General features: G+C 35.0%; 1 protein-coding gene across 5 annotated transcripts in view; it reads left to right on the top strand.

The window, feature by feature from the left end:
• lamb2 (laminin, beta 2 (laminin S)) overlaps positions 1 to 24,980 on the top strand; it is a 78,950-nt gene that overhangs the window by 1,527 nt on the left and 52,443 nt on the right. For all 5 annotated transcript variants that reach the window (XM_087305275.1, XM_087305278.1, XM_087305276.1 and 2 more), the window contains 1 exon segment: positions 24,697 to 24,866. In XM_087305275.1, the coding sequence (XP_087161401.1) occupies positions 24,697 to 24,866 (170 nt within the window).

The raw sequence follows: 24,980 nt of genomic DNA, 5'->3' as shown, positions 1-24,980 counted from the left end.
ACTCTTTCTTTGCATTTAGATGTGTATGGCCAAGTTTAATCATTCACCAAATGTCTTTGTGCCTGACCCATGAATAATTTTCACCAAAACTTGCGTCTAGTCTATCGATGTTGTTTTGGAAGCTAGATGGGAGAACTTTCTCAAAGGTCTCCAGACCATGTTATTATTACCCCCCTCAGGCAGCCAGTTAATCTATTGGCTTATTTCCTAGGTCTGTCTTATTAAGGCTAAAACAAATTTACAGACATGTAAAAAGGCAAACAAGAGGTCAGCAGGTTACAGAGGGGCCACGGTTATTGGATTAGTGAGTGACAGTTCTACACTCATTGAGTTAACGCTGGTTCTCTCATCTTTATAATAGCATTAACCAAATATATGCATCTGACTTTCTCTTTGATGAATTAGACACACCTTTTGGATATGAGAAACAAAATCTGCTCAGTCAAGTATACTGACCTTTACATTCCATTTTCTCAACCATTTTATCCTCCGGTCCAGGGTTTTGCAATCTGGGAATTTGCCATTGGATATATTTGAGCGAGTTTTAGTTGGCCGTGTTTACAAATATGAGATTGCATTTAATAAAATATACAAGCAAACTCTACCTCATACTTTTAGACATTCTTATGAGTTAATACAGCAACTACCATTGCAGTCAAACTTATTAGCCGTTCTGATTTTTTTTTTCTTTTTTAAATATTTCCCAAATGATGTTTAACAGAGCAGTGATTTTTTCACAGTATTTCTGTAACAAGTGGAGTGACACTGAAAACAGAGGTGTGGATCCACGTGCAGGTTTATTCAGTGGTCAGGCAAGCAATGGTCAACACAGGTGCAAACAGATGTATGAAGGCAAACCAGAGTCGAAGTCAAATTAACAGGCAGATGGTCAGAGGCAGGCAGCAAACAGAATTAAATACATAAACAAGGCAAGGATCAAAACACAGCAAAGGCAGACAAAGGAAACGGGTTGTAATGTCACTGTGGCAGATAACAAGACTCGGCAATGTGAATGAGTGTGTGTGCTGCTTAAACAGTGTGTGTAATCAGTCTTTGACAATCCTCAGGTGGTGAAATTGTAATCAGTCTAAATGAGGAAGCAGGTGTGTGTGTGGCATGACTGAATATGTTGTCCATTTACAAGCAGATTTGTAGTTCCATGAGAGTGAATGTTTTGCAGCGACCTCTGGTGGTTAGAGGTTTGTGATTGTGACAATTTTCTATAATATTTTTCTCATGGAGAAAGTCTCATTTGTAGTATAGTTTGGCTTGAATAAAAGTAGTTTTACAATAAAAAAGTTTTAGGGTCAATATTATTGGCCTCATTAAGCTATATTTTTTCCGTTTTCTACAAAACTACTACAGTTATACAATGTCTTGCCTAATTACTCTAACTTGCCTAGTTAACCTAATTAACCTAGTTAAGGCTTTAAATTGCTCTAAGCTGAATACTAGTATCTTAAAAAATATCTAGTAAAATATTATTTACTGTCATCATGGCAAAAATAAGGAAATCAGACATTAGATATTAGGTATCAAAACTATCATGTTTAAAAATGTGTTGAAAAAATCTTCTTTCCCTTAAACAAAAAAATACGGAAAAAATATACTGGGGAATAATAATTTAGGGGGCATAATAATTCTAACTGTATATAACTGGTTCTCATTAGAGGGGTAGAGTTTAAAGATAGAGTTTAAGTTTAACTGATTTTGGTTAACTAAAAACTATTTTGCATGCCAGGCTAATAAGCAAAATCACTTTTTTTAAAGAATAACTAGGTGTCTGCACACATATGAAGTGTGTTCCAAATAGAGTGTATCACCCTGCAATGAGTAACAATCATAGTTGCCATATTGAAGTGTCATTTCAAAGAGAAGCACTCAGATCTAGCCACCTCAAAGGGCTCATAGGGTGAAGAATTTTCATCCCCCATGATTTTTTGCGCAGGGAAGTTGTTTGGTATCACACATTGCGTTCCATTTGGAATAGCTCATCCTTGTGCCCTAATCCCTTGTAAGCTGTCACTTCATAGGGTAAAGATTTAGAAGGCATAGACTGAACTGTGCTTTTGTAATTTACGTAGACAATGACAATGAAAATGGAATTATTTTTAAAAATGGTTCTTTAAAATCCCATTAACAAAAGTTTATTTGCAGCCCTTCAAGATTGAATTATGATTTAAATCTACAAATAAAATTGTCAGATGTATAGTGATTCATGCATGTTTTTAGTAGCTTTAACTAATCTGTGTGAGTGTAAGTTAGTTTTAGTAACACTGTTGTCCAAAAACTGCAAAGACAAACGTTTTCATTGTCAACTATATCAATATGGTGTAAATCAATAAAATCTTTTGTAATGCTATCAAAATGTTATTGAGACACAAGCTTGAATGTGTGATTTTGACATTTGATGCAATTGGATGTTCTATTGTAGACCAACCAGTTAATTAATCTCATCTCACATTATCTTAAATATTATTCTAGTAATTCTGCAAATACCCGAACAAAAGTTTTTTGTCATAAATATTTTGTATAACCATCTGTACAGTAAAACTGACCTACACAATTGTTTCCCCAAACATCATGCGCCACCTCCAAATGCAAGATAACATGATGATGAGTTTATTAAGAGTTTATTTATTAATTATAATTTTGTGCATAAAATACATTCACAACTTGAAAAAACATAGCTATGAAAGTAATTTTGCAGTTAGAGGAGCTGTTTCACCAAAGTGTCACAGTCTTGTTTGAGAATTATCCATATATTTAACACCATCTCCTCATTGTATTTACAGTGCTCCATGTGTTACTTTATCATTTAGTGTTGCTGTCCAGCTGTAGGGGATGTCAGCAGGACTCAGCCGGAGTCTCTGTGTCTGAGAGGATTGATAAAGCCGGAGAGAATGTGGAGGTGTTGGAGGCACAGCGGTGGGAGTGTTATTTTTGGTGAGGCTGTAATGAAAGTACGGTAACAGTCTTGAAGGACCCAGACAGCCCATGAGGAGATGCTCTTATTTAGTTCCTGTCACATTTGCTGCTTACTGACTGTCTGAGTTTAATTTTAAAGGCCTTTGAACTGTTCGCGGATCATGTGAGTGAGAAAGTGGTGTTCGCAGACAGTTGTAGTTGCTTGTTAATAAATAAAGACTTAATTTAGAGTTGGTTGAAATTATGGACTAATCGAAAAGAAATCGAAATAGAAGCACATCTCTGTGATCACTAGTCAGTAAACGAATTTCTTGCTGCCTTTAATTTTTTAGTTGAATCAAATTCACTTTTGTAGTCGTCTCAAGTCAACTCAACTTTAGTCGTCTTACATCATGTTTGTAATGTGAAGTGCTGCTGACAACAGGGATCCAAATGCAGGGCTTATTATACAGAGATGGTCAGGCAAGCAATGGTCAACACAGTGGCAAACAGATGTATGGCAAATCCAGAATCGTAGTCAAATACACAGGAGATAGTCTGTACAGTCAGGCAGCAGGCAACGAAAACAAACAAAACAAGGCGAGAGTCAAAAACACGGCAAAACAAGGCAAGGAAAATGCATCGTATTGTTCACAAAACTGTTCAGCAAGACAAAGGGTGTAAGTGTTTGCAATCAGACAGGATCTAGGCCAGGTGTGTGAGTGGTGCATGACTGGATCTTGTAGTTCTTTTGCTGGCAGATTTGTAGTTCTCCTGTGATCTGCATGGGCTAGATCCCTGGAGATCGTGACAATGTTATTGGTTGGTAAAAAATTATCTCACAAATCGAAATCAGTGTGTTCAAGTAGATGGGCTTGTTTCCAGTACTTTGAACGAAACTAAAGGAATTCCACAGGGTTCAGTGCTGGGGCTTCTTTTTATTTATGTTATTTTCAAATAACAGAGATTGAATTGGTGTCCTCGTTCATATATATTTCAATTTTAATTGATGATGCACTTTTCTTTTAGTTCACATATTCAGCAGTTGATAAAAAATATTAATAGTGATTTCAGCCTTCTATTTTAGAATTAAGAACTGCCTTTCTTTTGATGCTAAAAAGCTGGTTGATGCAATATTTATGTCGATATTGGACTAGGGTGATGTTATCTGTATGCATGCTTCATCTCAAAGTCTACATTCATTGGACACTGTGTACCACGGTCTACTAAGATTTATAACAAATTTTAAATCCCTTACCCATCATTATGTGTTGTACACTATGGTAGGTCGGACTGCTTTGTCCATTAGTAGGCTCAAGCATTGGCATATCTTTGTTTACAAATTTATACTGGGTTTACTAAAATCATATCTCCAGAATTACTTTTGTAAAAAAAAAAACTGTCCTTAGCTATGGCCTTCGTTCTAGGATATTTATTTACTGTCTGTTCCTAATGTGCGGACTGAGATGGTAAAAAAATATGCAGCCCCTTTTGCTTGGAATAATTTACAAACAAAGTTGCAGTTTAAAGAATTGATTTCCCTAAATGCTTTGAAAAGAGTATAAATGAATTTTATACAAGTTTATAGATGTTTTGAATAGTTTGTCAGTGTGATTCATGTTAACTGTTAATTGTTTTTTGTTTGTTGTTAGACCCATGTGACATGTATACTGCCTGAAGCCTGGTTTATACTTGACGCGTCCGCTAGTTCGATTAAGTGCTCACTGCGAATGTGATGTCATCGCAGAGTTTCGATTTGGGTGCATGCAACATGATTTTGGCTCACCGTTCAGTTCACGTGACGCTGCTTTTGACTTGAGTTGAATATGAACCACTTTGAAGAGATTTTGTCTGAAACAGTAGGACTGTACAGAGATCTTTATGATCCGTGATCATAGAGATAACCAGATGACCATTTTTGGCATTTTTGCAACATCCGTGGGAAAGGAGGAAAGTTTTTGTTAAAAGGTTTGGAAAACCCTGAGACATAAGTTTGTTAAAGCCAAAAGAGGCCATGGCAAAAGTGGAGACCCAGGTACACAATTACAGAAACAATGTTTTTCCAGTCAAGTTTTACCCTGATGTGTATATTACAAGTTTAAATTAAAAACAATTTAATAGTTACAAAACTATAATTAAGGAACAAATAATTTTTTTTGATAACTGGGAAGGAATATCTGAACCCATCGGTTTACAATATACTGATGCCCTGTTTTTCTAGGCTTTATTGGAGATAATGGTCAGGAATGTTCCATCATTATTCCCTTTTTACCATAAGTATAGGGCAGAAACTAGCCAGACAGTAATGTGTGAATTGTGGAGAGGGCTAAATCTAAAAAAAAAAAAAAAAAAAAATCTGTTTTTTAGTAAGTGTGCTTTTTTTTGCTTTTATTTTTTGCCATAATAAAAAATATATTTGTAGAGCAACCCATGTTCTCTTGTTATTAATATTTTAATAAACTTTAAAAGGTAAAACTGTCCGAGAAATTAACAAAAGCAAGTGATGCATCAAAGTTTGATTTAAAAAATCTTGGATGATTATAAAAATCCCTATAATCATTAAAACAATTTCTAAAAACTATAAAAAATAATCAGTTTAAAAATCTTGAATGATATTAATATGACGTAGTTCCAGAAACTTTCTACTTCTCTGTTTATTCGTCTGTCTTTATCGTGGGTTTTATTTGACTGCCCCCTGTCGTTTTAAAGAATATCACAATGGTGAACGTGTCAAGTATAAAAGCCTCGTCCGTTTCGTGAGGTGCGCATGCAGTCAGTGGAGGTGTGCGATGCAGCGCCAGGCAAAAGTATAAATCCAGCTTAATCTTGGCCAGGACGCTCTTGTACAAGAGATTTTTAATCTCAATGTGTTTTTCCTGGTAAAATAAAGGTTATAATAATAATAAAAAAAATAATACTCCATCAAACTGACTAAACTATTAGATAAACTTTGGTAAACTTTTAAATTATACTCTGTATAACCTAAAAATTTAGTTGAAACCTAATTCAATTATTAAAATAGGTTAAAACAACATAAAAATATTTTTTGTCATTACATTTTTTACAATGTAGTAAATTCCCTCTGAAGGCCGAGGGAGCTCTCATGCAGAACTGTTATTGGTACGATTTGACTAATAAACACGTGACTAAGGAATCATCTTACATAATGATTTGTTTCAGACACTTAAGCTATAAGGTGAGCTTGAAGTGAAAACATTAATAAATGTAGTATTTCCACATCCTTTTAAATGTAGCAGCAATGCAGCGCTGTCGATCACAGAATAAGTATCTTCGATTTCCATATTGTGCAGATTAAATCGTCTACAATTTTTTGCGCATAGCTCTCCAGTAAAAAATATGGCTTTGTCGTAAACACTACTCCATCTACAAGCAGCTGCTGGTGATTTACTACTGATTACAGAACCAACTTTACTGCCAAAATGCGCAATCGCTTTCATTTCAGAGGGTCATGCATGTAACAATTGATAAAAGACTGAATTATTGAAAATGAACATTCACCCAGGCTGGTCATGGTTTCGCCTCAGAAAATTTAATGTTTAGGGTATGACAGCGGATCCAAAAACAAATAATTTAATATACATGTAGTGTAAAGGACAGGGTAACAGAAATACCAGAAAAGCAGAAAATCCAATGAGAAACAAAAATGTTAAATCAATAAACAGACGAGAGGTCATGGCAGGCAGCAAATCTGAGATAGGCAGGGAAACAAAGAAAAAAAGAGTTCAGAATTGTCCACTACAGCAAAAAAAAAAAAAAAAAAAAAAAAGACTTTGCAAAGTTAGTGTGCGTGTCTAAGGATACTTTCACATCTGTGGTTTGGTTTATTGGATCCAGACCAAGGGCAACAAATAATATATTGTAGCATTTTTCTGACGTTTTTGGGTCTTTTTCACACCACGTTGATTGATTTGGTCCGAACCAATTAAAAAGAACCAAAATGCAGTCATGTGACAAAATCCACATCACTCACTGGTCAGATGTTATTGAGCGTATTTCCTAAGCTGTTTTTGATTGGTCAGAATTAACCGCAATTAACTGCAAGTAAACAAACCGGCAGACACAAAATGTCACTTTTTACTATGGAGGAACGACTGCGCTGGCTGATTGTATCCCTGATCATATAGTATACTAAATAGTTTGTATACATCACTTTAGACAAACTATACATTTCGAGAATGAAGCATGGCTGCGTCTGGAAAACAGTGTTTTATTGCATTGCAAATGGCGAAGGCACATCGCAAGGCACTTCAGGAGGAGGCGTGAATTAATTTAGCCAAACTGCAACATCGTCATTTTTCGAAAATATTACCAACGATTAATCAGGTAATGTTTTTCCCTCTCTGTCTTTATTTAAAATTGTTGGTAAAGCATTGTCAACAAATATTTTTCCTCCACACCACATAAAATGGGACAACGCATCGGACTACGGCAGCTGGATTAGTTCAAAAAGGTGCAGTACTTTTTGAGGTTGAGTCTGTTTTGTTCGAATCATGTTTTCACCGCTCCGAACTGCTCATCTTGAGTCGTGACACACCGACATATCTGGTCCTGTTCAGGCTTAGTTATGGGTTATTAACTTGGCTAGGACTTGACCCAGAAATGGTCCATGTTCGGCCCTTTTCTGGAAGCCAGACTTGGTCCAGTCATGTACCATAATTCACTGTGGGCCAAGCAAAGCTGATTGTGTGGGCCAGAGCTGGGCTAGAGGTATTTTGGTATGTGGGAATTGTGTTCTGACTAATCCAATTGAGGAATATATCAATATTTAAGCACTTTGCAATTGGCAGAATTTTTTAGTTTGTTTAACAGTCCAAAAAACTACATCAAAGTCTTTCTCTTTCTTCCTGAAGCTGTTGCTCCTGGAAAAAACTTGAAATAGAAGGAAAGGCTTGATGAAAAGAACATGAAAAGCTGTAAGAAACCTTTGTTCATTTTTTTTTATCTGAAAGCAAACTTTTGGTGAAACACAGAGGAGAGGAATCTACCAAAACCCCCCTTTGACTCTCCTCTCTTTCTTCTGCTTGTTTGCCTTCTGATGTGTGCTGAGATCATGCGTCCCCCAGTGTTCAGCTGTGTGGTGGGACACAGGTAGAGGCCGGTGCATTCAGGATGGTAACTGTGATCCATAGAGACACTTGAGCGTTGCTGTTGCCGAACGCCATACAATCTGGCACTCATGACAATGGGGCAATACCACGCTTTTATAGAGCTTTAAGGAGGGTAAAGAGAAGAAAGGAGAAATACTGGGAGTGGAGAGGTACTCGGATGAAAGGAGAAAAAATGTGTTAATGAGTCAGTCAAGTTGCCTTGGGGTTGAGGTTTCTAAGTAGATAGAGAGAGAGAAAGAGAGAGAGAGAGAGAGAGAGAGAGAGAGAGAGAGAGAGGCGTCGTTTTGTGTGTCAAATGCACATGGCAGAGTGATTGAAGAAGGAAAAATGAGAAGTTATGATAGGAACACTTAATGGAAAGGCCCATTAGTTGGAATCAGCTAACGTTAACTGCAAAAAAAATATTGACCATTGTTAGCATTAATTATTTACACTGTTAACCCTTACTGTAGATTATGTAGTAAATAACAGTAAAATAGCCAGTGTTTAGCTGTAATGAAAGGAAACAGTATTTTACTGTAAAAGGAGCAGGATTTGTATGAAATTCTGTAGTGCAAAGAATAAAGTACAGTAATTTACTCTATGTACCATTACAGATATTTACTGTGATAATAAATGGTAAATTACTGTTCAACCATTACTGCCCCATCTACTATCATGCTTTATGTTGCTATTTTATATTTATTTTATCTCTGTGTTTTCTTTGGTTCCTTTTATGTTTTTAACATTGAGTATCAGGAGTCAACCAATGCCACAAAAATATTCACACAGAGCAAAGAAATTGTCACAATAATTTTTATAACTTTGTTTACTTTTTCTATAATTAATCTAATTTAATTGCCTAGTTTGACCTATAGTTAAGATTTTAAATTGCACTTTCAACTGAATATTAGTATTTTGCTAAATAACTAGTAAAAATGTGTTATTAAAAAAAATATATATATCTTAAACAACATGCACATACATTTTTGCAGAGACTCAATGAATTTGTCTGGAAAACTGGCAAGTAAAAGTGCCATTAACAGTATAAAGGCTTTCCTAAATAAATGTATAAATCATGATCTTTGTTGTGTTTTTTATTATTTTTACTACAGATTTGGAACGACATGAGAATCAGATTATTTATTTATTTATTTTTTTCTATGGATGAAGTTTATATTATTGTATATTTTTATTGTTTTTATTAAACGATATGTGCATAACTGTGATAAATGTAGGCAGTTGCTTTGAAAATATGCTATGTACCAGGGTTGTCAAACTCCTGGAAAGCCACAGCCTAGTAGAATTTAGTTCCAGCCCTGCTTCAACACACTACCTTTAGATTTAGTTTGATCAGGTGTGTTTAATTAGTATAACTGCACTGTTACTCTGTAGATTGTGCAGTAAATAACTGTAAAAAAAAATGATTTAGGCATCACCAAAGGTGTTAGAAAGAGTTTTCAGAAAATGCTGGCCCTTTAAGAGAGCCAGGTGTTTGATTTGTTTACTGCTGAGTGTGCTCTATTCTCTGTCTACCAATTCAGATGTTGAGTCTGATATGTTTTAGGCTTAAATAAGAATCTTAAATGAGTAAGTAAAATGTGTTCAAATGTTTTTGAGGGTTTATAAAATAAGGCTGTGTTTTAAGTTATATTGTTGTTATCTTGAACTGTGTACTTGAAAGCTACATTGTTAGCCTCTCCTCGTATAACTTCTTACATTACTTTTGTTTAAGTATATGTATTTATTTTATATTGCACACTGCCATAATGTACAGATGCTAACAGTTGTGTGTACCTTTCTGGCAACTAAGCCAAAATTAAATTCCATCATCTCAGTAAGATAACATGTGCACATCATCACAGGGAATCACAAAAACATGATACACATAGCCATCCACACACAAAAGCTCCACTGTCCGGTCCCAGGTTGTGAGTTTATTGCTAAGTATTTTTCAGAGCAGTGTTTCCATCTATGAATTTATATTTTAAACAATAAAAAAGTTTGTTGTCATGAGATAATTATAACAATAAAAGATTGGATCCTTTGGTTTTTCGGTGTTGCCAACTTTATTTTTGTTTTCTATAATTATTTTAAAGTTTTTGAGAATTGACACAGTTTTTAATTATTTAAAACTTTAAAATTTAAAATAATTATTTTGTTTTTTGCAGTTCAGTTTTTTTTTTTTTTGCATGGTCAGCATTGAGGAGAGAGTAACACATTTCACTGCAGCAGTTTGTGTGTGTGTGCGTGTGTGTGTTTATTAGATATGTGATTGTGATAAATGTTAGCAGTTGCTTTAAAAGTATGCTATATACCAGGGGTGCTTAATCCTGTTCCTGGAGATCTACCTTCCTGCAGATTTCAGTTGCTATCCATATCAAACACACCTAAACCAATTAATTAGGACCTGAACACCACGTGATAATTACAGGCAGGTGTGTTTGATATGGGTAGCAACTGAAATCTGCAGGAACGTAGATCTCCAGGAACAGGATTAAGCACCCCTGCTATATACCATGGGGGTCAAACTCCAAGTTACTGGAGAACTGCAGGGCAGCAGAGTTTAGTTCCCACCCTTCTTTAACATTACCTGTAGATTTCTAACGAGCCTTAATTAGTTTTATCAGGTGCGTTTAATTAGAGTTACAGCTTAAAGTCCCGGTCACACTGCACTTTCCTCCCTTTAGACTTCCATTCATACGCATGTGAATGCTGCAGACCTGGAATGCATGCTCATGCGACAAATTTTACAGTTTGCAGCATTGGAAAGTTCAAGCTTGGAGAACTCTGAACTGTGAAATCACATCATGTGATTGCTTGAGACTAATCAAAGATCAAACCATGACCTCTCTGAACAAAAATTATGGACCAGTTGCTTGCTTTTTCAATCTCTAAATATTTTGTTTAATCCCACTCCTTTTCGCAGAGCCATATGACAGAATTTTGCATGCTTAAACGTTAGTTTGACTGCAGCCTTGCTGTGCAGACCTGTGGCTCTCAGTAATATGTAAGATGATATTTATATCTGCTGATTTCTTAATTTTGGTTTACAATTTCTGTTTTATATTTGTTTGCTGCCAAAACAGTAAAATAAATTTGTCAGAATTTACAACTTAATTAATTTAAAGAATTAATAAAAGGCAAGAATACTAATTAATTTTAGTAACACCTTGACATACTATTGTGGATGCAGTATAATGCTGTGAGTTGTAACACTACAGTACAGTAATTAACTGTACACAGTTTCCAGTTAGTTACCACTACTGCTCTATTACAGTGATTAACTGGCAACACTGTTGCCAGCTATTCACTGCAATGGTTCGGTTACAGTAAACAACTGGCAACACTGTTGCCAGCCACTCACTGTAATGGTTCAGTTTCAGTAATTAACTGGCAACACTGTTGCCAGTTACTTACTGTAACCAAACTTTTACAGTGAGTAGCTGGCAACAGTGTTGCCAGTGTTCTACTGTAAAAAAGCCTGGTAAGGTCTAACAGTGTAGTTTATAGTACAGTTACCACATTGTTCATATGTACACAATGAGAACAATGAGAAATTGTCAAATTGTATCCATACATCAATTTTGTGAATCAACCCAAAAATAATTTTTAAGGATGCACCAATAGCCTTTTTATGGAGCACAATTACTATATTATTTATTTAATTATTTTTGTTCTGATGCAGTTATCTGTATTTTTTGGAATGTTTTCTAAGTATGAATCAGTATGAATTTTTTGTTTAATATCTTCTTCTCTGTAATTATTATTTGCTCAGTACTAAACCAAGAACACATAAATAATATTAAATAATAAAACATGATTAATATAAAATAATAATAATGCTAATATTCATTATTAACATAACACTGTGTAACAATGTTCACTGTTGCATAACAATCAACAATTAAGCTACTTAAGTTTATCAGCTTCAGCATTAAGCTTTTAAATCAGTGTTATTGCAAAAGAGCAAAAAAAAGTTATATATATTATAATAGTAATAATAATCTTGTTTGGGTTTAGTTACACATATAGTAAAAGTCAGAATTATTAGCCCCCCTTTGATTTTTTTCTTTTATAAATATTTCTTAAATATTCTTAGAATATTTCATATTGCTTAACAGAACCAGGAAATTATCACATTATGTCTGATAATATTTTTTCTTCTGGAGGACGTCTTATTTGTTTTATTTCGGCTAGGATAAAAGCAGTTTTTATTTTTTTAAAAACCATTTTAATTTGAAAATTATAAGCCCCTTTAAGCTATGTTTTTTCCCCTAATTTGCCTAATAACTTGCCTAATTACCCTATCCTGCATAGTTTACCTAACTGCCCTAATTAAGCCTTTAAATGTCACTTTAAGCTGTATAAAAGTGTCTTGAAAAATATCTAGTAAAATATTATTTACTGTCACCATGGAAAAGATAAAAGAAATCAGTTATTAGAAATGAGTTATTAAAACTATTATGTTTAGAAATGTGTTGAAAAAATCTCCTCTCCGTTAATCAGAAATTGGGGAAAAAATAAACAGTGAGACTAATAATTCAGGGGGGCTAATAATTCTGACTTCAACTCTATAAAACTATACTTTTAATTACCCATTAAAAACCCCATTAAATAAAGGGTTATTGTTTCCAAATACAATTAATATTGAGAATGGCAAAGATTAACTGGGCCAATTAACACAATAGCAATTACAAATACAATATTAGCATCTTTTCAATCTAGAGTCAAGTAATAATTTGATAAGTTAAGAAAGCATGCAAAAAAAGGGTTTCTTTTTAACTATGATGGATTTTGTTGTTGTCATTGTATTTCAGATAGCTCTTTTCCTTGCACTGGTGCTTTACAAAAAAAATAAAAGTATTTTCTGTTGAGAAAAAAAATTCAGAAATATCTAGTGATTTAGATTTAATTCCAAAGAATGATTCATTCACAGATTTAACCACTTTTTCCTCACATTTCTCACACTTTCTCAGTTCTTTAACCTTCATCTCATGTGAACTCCAGATGTGGACATGTGTGTGTGTGTCACAGCTGAGTATACATCCATATGTGATTGTCAGGATATGAAGTATTTTAACAGGCTTTCCTGGGGGGAATGAAGAATGATCTCATCTGTCATGCAGGTCAAGGGAAGGTGTGCATCACATTATAATTCATGCTTGGCCATTTTTGCAGAGTACCTGTCCACAGAACATCCTTCCTAACAAGATGCAAGAGCTCCTGCTACTTTTTTGCTATAAGGTTTCATTTGTTAGTCAAAGTTATTATTTGACTCTCTGGGATACTTGATACTTCTGATTGGCCAGCTATGACATTCTAAGGTGTGTTGTTCACAGATGAAAATTCATTAAGCTAATAACATAGACTCATCTACAGTAGGTTCTACCAATCATCTTGACCATTTTGCTCATTAGTGGATATATAACTAGCAATATTTTATTTAGGGATGTCCCGATCAGGTTTATTTGCCCTCGACTCCGAATCATTTAATTTTGAGTGTCTACCGATACCAAAATCTGATCCGATACTTCTATAATAACCCAAAAAAATTCAAATCGAGGTTCCATAAGCATAAGAAATGTTGTTTGTTTTTGAGTTGTCTTTTTAGGTTTGTTGTGTTAAATCTAGCTTTTTCCTTTCCACCTCTTGCAATCCCAAGTTTACATATCTCACAGTTTGCTATGGCAATGTTGTTGTCATCAACTTTACAATGCTTTCAAACCGCAGACATACTGTACTCGCACTTTCCGCTTCAAGCTACTTCCATGTTTTACTTTGCGGGCATTTAACCAATAGTGTTTCTGCAACATAGTGATGTCATCCAACAACCATTGCTGTTTCTTTGTAAAGTCAAGAAAAAGGTCTAACTCTCTGAGTAAACCTGTTCCCTCAAAATTATAACTGAACTACGTGCTTACTTATGAAAGTTAATTCAACTTACAAGATCCAAGTTTCAACGGGTTAATTTTTTTAAGTTAAAGTTTGTAAAGCCTTTTTAAAGTAGTCAACTTGTTGCTTTTAAGGCACTTTTAAGATAAAGTAACTAATTGCGTTATACATTGTATAGCTTGATCCTATATTTAAAATTGTTCTAATAGTGTTCATTCTCAGTTTGAGATACCTATACAACTTATAACAAGTTAAAACTTACTGTAAAATATTTCAGCTTATTCATATTATCATTAACTTTGTGATATTTTACAGTGGTCTTATTCTCTTAACCAGCACCCCTTTCTTCCTGTAGAGACATAATGACAAAGGATAACTACTAAATGAACATAGGAAATGCAACTGTTCATATTTCATACAATTATCAAGTCAATGTTCTTTGGGGTGGGGAACATTTTACATTTTATAGTCTCTCAGGAACAAAAATATAACTTTTACTAGTCTTCATTCTCACGTGGTCCTTCAGAATGCTGAAATAGACCAGGGATGAATATAGAAATTTATGAATAAAATGTAGCCAGAATACATTACCAAATATGAGTAATCGACTTGATAATGTTACTGACTATACTGTAATTTATCACTTGCAAGAGAATACAATTATGGACAATAAATTAGTCATCTGTCCCGCACTGATCATTGGTAATAGCAGTTTGTTATAGCAACAGATCTATATCTGTTATAGTAATAGGAGGAATCATAGGATCCATGACAGAGTGTATGTGATGTGTGACTGGAGAGGGGTTAGGCTGATATGAGGAGAGCTGGAAATAGCAGTAGGGTTAGAGGAGAGAGCAGACATTGAGCCTGGGCAGTGGCTCCAAATAGCAGACACCTCTCGTCAGACTAACTACTCACTGTGCCAAAATAAACTCAGTGAAAAGGGAGAAAAGTAACCAGCTGCCCTTTCCTGGGTACACATGTATTCTCTATATTTCACATTTGGCCATGAGAGCATCTGAATGCTTGTATCATCATTACTGTCATGTCTTGTGGAGGCTGTGACAGCGGTTAGTAGATTCTGCTGTCACCAGTTGTTTATGTTAGTCATACACATTGGTAAAATAAAAAGTGGATATCTTTGCACTGAGGAAATGTTGTTTTCTAGGTTTATTTTAGGTTTAACACCTGCTCCTGAAATCACGATATATAAATGACTAAATAATGTTTATATAGTTATCTGTATAGGTGTACAGGGACTAAAATGCAAATGTATATATTAAATAAATAAATTAAAAAATAAAATAAAAGCACACCACAGTCTTCCACTGGTTCTAAAAATTAAGTTTTTGGAATAAATTGTATTTTAAAATACATTAAAGTAGAAAACAGTTTAGATTAGATGTATTAAATCAAAATTTTATATTAAAAGAACAACTTCAAATGATAATAATATTACGATTTATACTGTCATTTTTGATCAAATAAGTGCAGCATTTGTTTAAGTGTTAACAGTGCATCAACATTTAATACAAATACTAAATTGGATCACTACACATTTATCCGGATCATTAACATAATAAATGATAAATAATACATTTTGACTCAAATGTAAACCAGTAAAACTGAAGGTACTGTAGAAAATCTCAAAGCGCAAGTGTTTTAAAACACTCCACCGAAGCAGAATCCAAAGCACCCAGGTCACGTGACTAAGGTGATTCGAAACACACAGGTCATATGACTAAAGTGTTTCGGAAAGCCAAGTCATGTGACTAAAGCGATTCAAAGCATCGGTCATTTCAGAAGCGTTTCGAGACCTGGTGCATCTGCATTTGACTGACAGGGTCAGAATAAAACTCTGCACATTGTCACTGTGTTGCAAACAGCTTCAAATCCTTGTAGAAATACTCCAAAATTATAATTTTATGCGTTTTAAGAAATATTTTTTGAAACACTATAACAATAACACGGTTGGATTTAGGGTTGGGGTAGCATTAGCAAAAAAAAAAAAAAAAAAAAAAAAAAAAAAAAAATATATATATATATATATATATATATATATATATATATATATATATATATATATACATATATACATTGATGTATGTATACAGTTGAAATCAAACCGAGTTTGTTTGGTCCACAGCAAGGTTTCGCCAATCATGACAGCTTTCACAATTATAGTAGCTTTTGATGATTTACGAAGTCATGTTATCATTTGTATTGAATCTTGTTATAAATTCGATGGATCTTGTGTTAGGTTAATAAGAAATGAATTACAATTTTAAGCCTAAAACATAAATGTGAAAATAACATGACACACTGAAAAATGATTAATTGGATTTACTAATTTTTTTATAGTAAGTGGTTGCAAACAATTTATATTGGTTAAATTTAAACAAACTTAACTTTGTTTCAAATAAACATTTTCAATTCATTCATTCAATTAAAATTTTCGTTTTCAATTTTCATAGTAACTGGAACAGTGTAGTTCAGTTTTTAGTGTTTAAGTTCAGTTCAGTTCAGTTTAGCTCAGTTCAGCGTGATTTAATCATTACTGAGAGTTCAAACACTGAAGAGCAAATTCATCAATGCATAGCTCTACCAATCCTGAACCATGCGAGCCAGTGGCGACAGCGGAGAGGGAAAAAAAAGTGAAGAAAAAAAAAAAATTTTGCAACCACTTATCTTAAAACAATTGAATAATTCCAGTTAAAGATTTTTTCAGAGTACATTCACATTACTTTCCTTAAAAAGTAACTAAGTAACACTTAAGTGACTTAAGATTGTAATATATACATTTTTCCAACACTTCATACTGCATCTCTGTCCATGCATTGACACTATTTAGACTATTTGCTAAACAGTGGGTCAGATGGTGGGTTCATATAGTGGAAATTCAGAATTTCTAGTAGGTTCTTTTCATCCATCCCTGGTCAGATATACTCCCTCTCTTTGAGGATTCTTACCTCAGGAGAATATTTCCTACATTCCAACAGCAGGTGGACGAATGAGGAATAGTCTTTAAATCCTAAATCGCGAAATCACAAGAGCAGACAGTACAGTTTGTCGAAGGAAAGCAGAACGAATGCAAATGTTTTAAGACTAAAGATGAAGTTACCATTTGACAAGTTCATGGTTGTTTGTGTAGTTTGTAGTATTAATTGCTCTTTAATCAGTATTTGTGTAAAAGCTTTACTCTAAAAAAGTTTCAGCGGGGTCTCTCTGCTGCTTAATGGAATATTTAGGAAGTGACCAGCTGTTTTCTGTCACTCAGACGCTGAAGAATGTGCCATGTTAGTGTCACTTTTTCCCCTCTCGTCAAATGAACAGTCCCTGAGATTAAAATGACTCTGGGGGTTACAGAGAAGCACAAGGAGGCGATTCTCTGCCTTCCCTGGTTGAAAACAATCCCCCTCTGAAAGCTGAGAGGGGCAGAGATGCAAGAGGACGAAAAAAAGCGGAGCTCCTGAACAAAGCAGACGGTCCCAGCTGTGATAATCCCTACCTGGCACACACTGAGCCAAACCCAGAGCTGCAGAAACTGAAGACTGTAGATAAAAGATGGAGAGTACTTTACTGGATCAAGAAATAATATATGTTCATAAAAAAGTACAGGAGAAAGATTGAATGTGTTTCTGAGAGAAAGACCGACAGAGAAGCTCTCTCTTTGTCTGTCATGAGAGCAGAGCAGCTCAGACAGGACAAACAGGACACCAGAGAGAATGATGGGATATGGCCAGTTCACAATCACTGTGTTTTCAGAGATATAGATAACACTCTCTGCCCTACTACATGCTGCACTGTACTGCATTGAGACTGAGTTCATCTATTCTGAGTCACTGAAGCTTGTCAGGACCACTGCACAGCCCCTATAGCTGCCACACTCATTCAACGGTATAATAAACTGTTTACACTAGTTTACACAAATGTTTAATTCTTTCTATTCTATCTATCTATCTATCTATCTATCTATCTATCTATCTATCTATCTATCTATCTATCTATCTATCTATCTATCTATCTATCTATCTATCTATCTATCTATCTATCTATCTATCTATCTGTCTATCTGTCTGTCTGTCTGTCTGTCTATGTGTCTATGTGTCTGTCTATGTGTCTATGTGTCTATGTGTCTGTCTGTCTGTCTGTCTATGTGCCTTTGTATCTATCTGTCTATGTCTGTTTCTGTCTGTCTGTCTGTCTGTCTTATCTGTCTGTCTGTCTGTCTGCCTGTCTGTCTTATCCGCCTGTCTGTCTTTCTGTCTGTCTGTCTGTCTGTCTGTCTGTGTGTCTGTCTGTGGGCTCTATTTTGACGATCCATGCGCAGAGCGCAAAACGCAGGGCGCAAACGCTTTCAGGGTGTGTCAGGACGTGTTTTTGCTAATTTAAGGACGGGAAATCTGCCTTGTGCCGCGGCACATGGTCTAAAAGGGTTGAGTTTATTTTCTTAATGAGTTATAAGGTGTGTTTTGAGAATAAACCAATTAGAGTCTCATCTCCCATTACCTTTAAGACCCAGCTGCGTCGCGCCAAGAGCGCATTCGCTATTTACAGGACGCAAAGTAAGTCTAAGTGGAAAAACTGAGCATTTCACAAGCAAACAGTTAACAGTTTTTTAATTAATTAATTAATTTTTAACAGAAAACTGTTAAACAGAGCATCTACTGCGTGAGAATGAGAGATAATGGATCTACTTTCACATTCGCTCTTGGATAGGGAAACCTTTACGCACATACATCAATTAATCTATAAATAAATACTTTTGTTTGTTAAGCGCAAATTTTCATTTCAAAACTATTTTCTAAATTCAGTTCTAATTTCCAGCAAACGAATAAATGAACAATAATAACAAAATGTGCTCAAAAACCTGAATTATATCCTAAAACACATGATGTGCCCATATGGTCTAAAACCTGACAGGTGGGCAAATCTAAGCTTGTTTTTAATAAAACAAATATAAATATGGATATAATAAATAATACTGCTAATAATAATAACATTATATAAAAGCAAATTGTTATGAATGAACTGAAAAAGCCTCCCGAGATGAAGAAGAAATAAAAGCAGTGATTTTTCATATTTATGTAGGCTAGAAAATAATATGTTTTGTAATATTTTAATCCTTTATATTTATAACCTATATCTATTCTTATTATATGCTATATATATCCTTAATATTTACATTTTTTCATATGTAAAGATATTTGCCTATTGCTCTCTTGTGTGTATTAAGCAGTGCGTAAGCGAGGCGCAACTCTGCGCCGGAGTTTAGACCGGGTTAGTTTTGGTCTAATGAAAAATCTATTATAGTTTCTCAAAATAGCAACGCACCAGCGGCCCGCCTCAGAACACCTTCCTTTTTAGACCAGAAAGCCTATGGGCGCAAAAATGAGCGCTAATGCATTTGCTATTTAAACAGCGTAGCGCAACGCCTCAAAATGACTCTTGCGCCAAGCTGAAACTACCAAAAGACTATTGCGCCGCGCCTTGTGCCACACTGCGCCGGGTGTATGATAGGGCCCTGAGTGTCTATGTATCTTACTATCTGTCTGTCTGTCTGTCTATGTGCCTTTGTATCTATCTTTCTGTGTCTATGTATCTGTCTATCTGTCTGTCTGTTTGTCTGTCTTTGTGTCTGTCTGTCTGTCTGTCTGTTTGTATATGTGTCTTTGTATCTATCATTTTGTGTCTATGCATCTGTCTATCTGTGTGTCTGTCTGTCTGTCTTATCTGTCTGTCTCTCTGTCTGTCTGCCTGTCTGTCTGTCTGTGTCTGTCTGTCTGCGTGTCTGTCTGTCTGTCTGTCTGTCTGTGTCTGTCTGTCTGCGTGTCTGTCTATGTATCTATGTATCTGTCTGTCTGTCTGTCTGTCTGCCTGTCTGTCTGCGTGTCTGTCTATGTATCTGTCTGTCTGTCTGTCTGTCTGTCTGTCTGTCTGTCTGTCTGTCTGTCTGTCTGTCTGTCTGTATGTCTGTCTGCTTGTTGATGTGTCATTGTGCTCAACATACAGTTTTTGAAGGATGCTAAACTTTTAATGCATTTCTGCATCCTCCACCTGGACTGTGGGGTTAGTTAGAGCTCTCCTCAGAGAGTACAGTAGGCAACAGCAGGTCTTTGTTAGCTCAGAGGTATGTCTGCAGTGCCAGCTGTCCTCCCACATTCCTCACAGCTTGTCCATGTAAGGCAGGAGCAGAGAGTGGCACACACATACTGACTGACTGAAGGGCAGCTTTCTCAAGTAAACCGTCTAACATAGTCTGAAACATACACATGTGTGAGGCTGGTGACTAAAGCGGTGTAAACTGTATGTTCTTGTATCTCCATGCATTTTTATGGCTCATTGTGGGTGTACTGACTAAATGAGAAACTATGTCCATTTGGTAATCCTTAAAGTGAACTTTTTGTCCTCCAACCGTGACTGTATTTCACTCTTGCATTCAGCTGGGTCTTTTTAGCCAAAATATTTAACAAGACATTTCATACTAAAATTGTCATCATCATCCACGTTTATGTTTCTCTAAAACTTTTATGGAACACACACAAACACACACAGTCAGACAGTTAACTCCTGTCATGTAATGCCTATTTAAAACAATCTGTGCATAAGAAATCAGAAAGATTACATTTCACACTAGATTTGTCAGTGCTCAGTAGTTGCATTTGGTGTCTCTGGACTTATCTGCGGTCAGTTACTCTGTCTTTAAGGGGAAAAAATGGCTTTAGATTGAGTTTAAATGGATAGTTTTGGTGGCATTTTCCATTATTTTGTGATGAGTATTGCTCAATTTGGAGTTTGGCTTCATGTTGGAACTATTGCTGTATGTTGAACTGTGAGTCTGATACTTGTGCATGTATGTGTTTTGTTGGTTGTAAGTAGGGCTGGGCAGTTTGGTCTAAAACCAAAATCTCAATTACAGTTTTTCTCGATTGCTTGGATGTAGTTGTCAACTGAAACTCCACATTTTCAACAGTTAACACACAGGCCTAAACAGCGGCACTCATGGTCAAAATGACACATTTTGCTTGCAAAAGGCACATATCGTGTCGAAACATTTAACATATGCAACAAAAGCTAGTTTTACCTTCAAACTACACAACTTGCAAACAAGTATATGAGCACAATCATTATTACACAATGGACAACAAAATACAAAATACAGAACTCAAAATGCACCACCATTGCTTGCCATTGTAGCTTATAGCCAATGGCATTTGTTGTCTCTATTTGGGCTGTCAAATTCGCCTTTTTGCAAAGAATTGGATCAAGAATAAGATGTGCTTTGATTGAATATATATTGAATTCATGACATTTTTCAAACTGTGGCTGAAAACTGAAATACTGTATATAAAAAAAACAGACAAAAGTAATAAAATACTGTAAATATTAGAGAAAACACATGTAAACTAATATAGAGTCAAATCTATTGGGAGTATAGGACATAGCCATATTGACCTCCTCCATCAATGCTGGCACAGAACAACACAGACCTTCCATCGTTTTTATAAGGTTTGCAGAATGATGGCTAATTGAAGATTTGTGTGAAGGAGTGTCAAACCGGTGCTTCAGTGATTTCATACTGATGTTGGTAGTTTTTAATAGTTAGGAATAGACGGATTCTGTTTGGTTACCAAAACTAAAACAATGGAGTTTGGACTGCTTGAATGACATCTGTGTTAACTGTTTGGAAAAATGGTGGGGAAAATGTGTCAACCCAATGAGAAAGGGTTTACACATTTGCAAGACCGGTCCTCTGCTCTGCTGGGATAGTGATAATGAAAATGAAGAGGAACCTAGTTACTTTAACCAGGTCAAAGCAAACTAGAAAAACTGTAATATAATATTTTAACTCAATTAGGATTAATAAACTATTATTTTATTTAATTATTAAATTTTTTTGCCCTCATAGTTTACTGACAGGTTTTATATGCCGTCTAAAGGCATCTCTGGCGCAGCTTCCAATCATCGTCATTGTAGAGCAAAGTAAAGCCTAAGAATGCGTCCATCATCCTACTTGATCAGAGATCAGAAGTGACTGCAAAGTGGCTGCAAACGTTTAAATCATGCCTTTGACAGAGCGGGGTCACTTGACATGTAGGGAAAGTAATTGAAGATATAGTCCTGAAAAAATTAGATCGATTATAGGTTTCCAAATGTTGATTTTGATTACTTTTTAATTATTCGCCAAACTCTAGTTATGAGGACAGAAATGTGTATAATGGCATTGATTTAACCTAGGTGTACTATATTAAAGTGTTTTTGAAGACATGCCTTGTGTCCTTGTATTTCAAAACTTTTAAAAATCATACTTAACTTAGTATTTTCAAATTCAAAATTGGCCCCGGGTTTCCTGTGAGGGTTGGGTTTAAGGGTAGGACCATATAATAAGCAGTTTTTACTATAAAAACTGTGTGTGTGTGTGTGTGTGTGTGTGTGTGTGTGTGTGTGTGTGTGTGTGTGTGTGTGTGTGTGTGTGTGTGTGGTGGCAGAATGGTAAGAAAGGGTATGGTGCCAGACAGATGCAGCTGTCTTGTGTTGAAGACACAGATCTCTGATAGTTAAGTGCTGTAAACAAGAGTTCTTTTCTAGGCTTATTTGCGTCACACATTTGATTTCTGACGTTAAACACTACAAAATATGCACAGATCCCAGATCAGTATGTTTGTATCACAGCACCTGTCTCAAACAGTCCCAGCTTTCTTAACTCTAAACCCCAATATCATCACACAGAATGTTTTAAAGACACTGGCAGGAATGTTAACAGCTGTTGAATGTTGTAAAAGGTTATTCTGAAACTTGAAATATTTCAACCATTGTCTCTGTTTAAATCTCTTCCTTTCTATTACAGTTTGTCTCAATTGGTTTGGCTCAACTCTCGATTGAAATTTTTGGTTTTTAAAATTTTTTTATTTATGTATTTTTATTTAAAACTTAAAAAGATTAGATCTCTGAAAAACTAGCTTATTGTTCACTTATTGTTCACTTCAGAGTGGCATAATTGATTTAAGCAAATTGCAAATGCTTCAGCGCATGTGTGCAAGTACAAAAACTAATTGCATATGCTTATTGATCAAAACTGATGAATTAATTCTCATTTAATCTGTCAAACTCTTCACAACTTCTTTATCATTTTTCATTGTATAAGTCAACACACTCAAAACTGTCTATTTAATTATCAAACATTTGTACACATTTGTTTACATCATAAATATCTGGTATTGACATTGTTTATAATGTCTGCTAAATTAGTAAATGACCTCGTATTGTAATGCAGTTTGAATCAACTATTTGACCAATCAAGTATGGGAGCATTTACAGTATAGTATCAAAAATAAATAAATAAACAAATAAAATATAGTGATTGTATGTACGTACATACCGTAGTCAATATTTGACGTGGATCAAAATGTTTCATCAAAATTGTCCAAAACTATTTAGCAACACCCATTCTTATCTTACAGTTGGACAATTTTGATCCACTTCAAATGTTGACTACTGTATATGTAGATACAATCACTATATTTTATTTATTTATTGATTGATAATGAAGAACTCCACAATCCTGAACTGCAGCATTATGTTTGTGGAAGAGCAATTGAAAAACTTGTAATCTCTGGCCTGACCAACAAGAGTGAAAGGATATTCACCAAGAATATTGTTTTCATGGATGTTCTTTTTTCAGTATTTTTGTGTATTTATGGCAACATAGGAAATATGAAATGTACAATACAGTAATTGAACAAACAAGATTCCACTTTACATGTAATACATTCTTACAGAAATAAATGTACTGTATAAATACAAATGTTAAATTTTTTTTCCATGTACTATTGACTCCTCTCAACAAATATCAGATAATTTTAAAACCTAAATTTCCATATTTGTCATGGTTAAAAAAACAACTAATCAATATGAGCAGTGTGGCTCACGCAATGACAAATACACTTTATGTTTTGGTTGCCTTGGCCAATTTACTGACACAATAACTAGGATTTGAAGCGTGAAAGAAATGTTTTGGGGGAGTAACAACATTTTGCAGGTGTGCAATAAAGTTCTGAAGTTCCAGCAAACCATTTTGAGATTTGCATTCACAGTTTAAAGAAAAATGTGCCAAAGCAATTGAGAAAAACTGTAAAACTATACCCATTGTTTACTTTTGACCCATTATTTAAACTATAAGTAAATTTGCTGCAAAGTTTGTAGGATTTTAGAAAGGAAGATTAATAAAATAAATAAATTACACATGGCTTAAAGTAAAATTAGATTAAATCTGGGAATTCTGGCTTGACAGTATGTCTAAAATATGAAAAGGAAAAAAACGGGCAAATCTGAGATCAAATTCAGAACTGTGATGTAAAAACTTATGCAAGAAAAACAATCTGTAATAATATTTAGTTCCATTTTACATTTTTGAACAATTTCATAGAGAAAAGAAACATTCCGTAGTTTTAAGCAAACTACTGTCTATAGTGAGACAAGGAATACTTGAGAAAACATGTCTGATCACACAGAAACCACAATATTCCTGATTTTTGCATCATTTGATATTGCCAAATAATTTCCCCTCATTTCGTTGCTCCTCATTCTTACAGCCTAAAGGGATGTTTAGTGGAAACTTGGCCTTTGCTAAGCATTAATGGAAAATTGCTTGAGCTCTGGTTTGCCAAACTGCCAAATGAACAAAAAAAAAAAAAAAAATCATGTGAACTAAAGACTCAACAGTCAATTTGAGCTACATTATAAAAACAACCATGTTCTGTTCTGATTCTCTTTGTCTACTTAAAAGTCCTGTCAGCGGTCAGTGCACAGGAGCCTGATGCTGCTCACGGCTGCACTCATGGAAGCTGCTATCCTGCAACCGGTGACCTCTTGGTGGGTCGAGAAGCCAACCTGAAAGCATCATCCACCTGTGGCCTGCGGAGGAGAGAACCCTACTGCATTGTCAGCCATCTGCAGGTAAGGTCCTCATCTGTTCTCGCAGTTAGTGTACTTGTAAATTCGGTTTGCTTTCATGTAATTAATACAACAGGTAATTTTAGTAAGCTGGATTTTGTGATTTCTCAGCATACT

Source organism: Danio rerio, chromosome 23, assembly GCF_052040795.2.
Source record: "Danio rerio strain M-AB ecotype USA chromosome 23, GRCz13ab, whole genome shotgun sequence".
Lineage (NCBI taxonomy): Eukaryota > Metazoa > Chordata > Actinopteri > Cypriniformes > Danionidae > Danio > Danio rerio.
The sequence above is the reverse complement of the archived record's forward strand: the minus strand, read 5'-3'. Positions and strand labels throughout refer to the sequence as shown.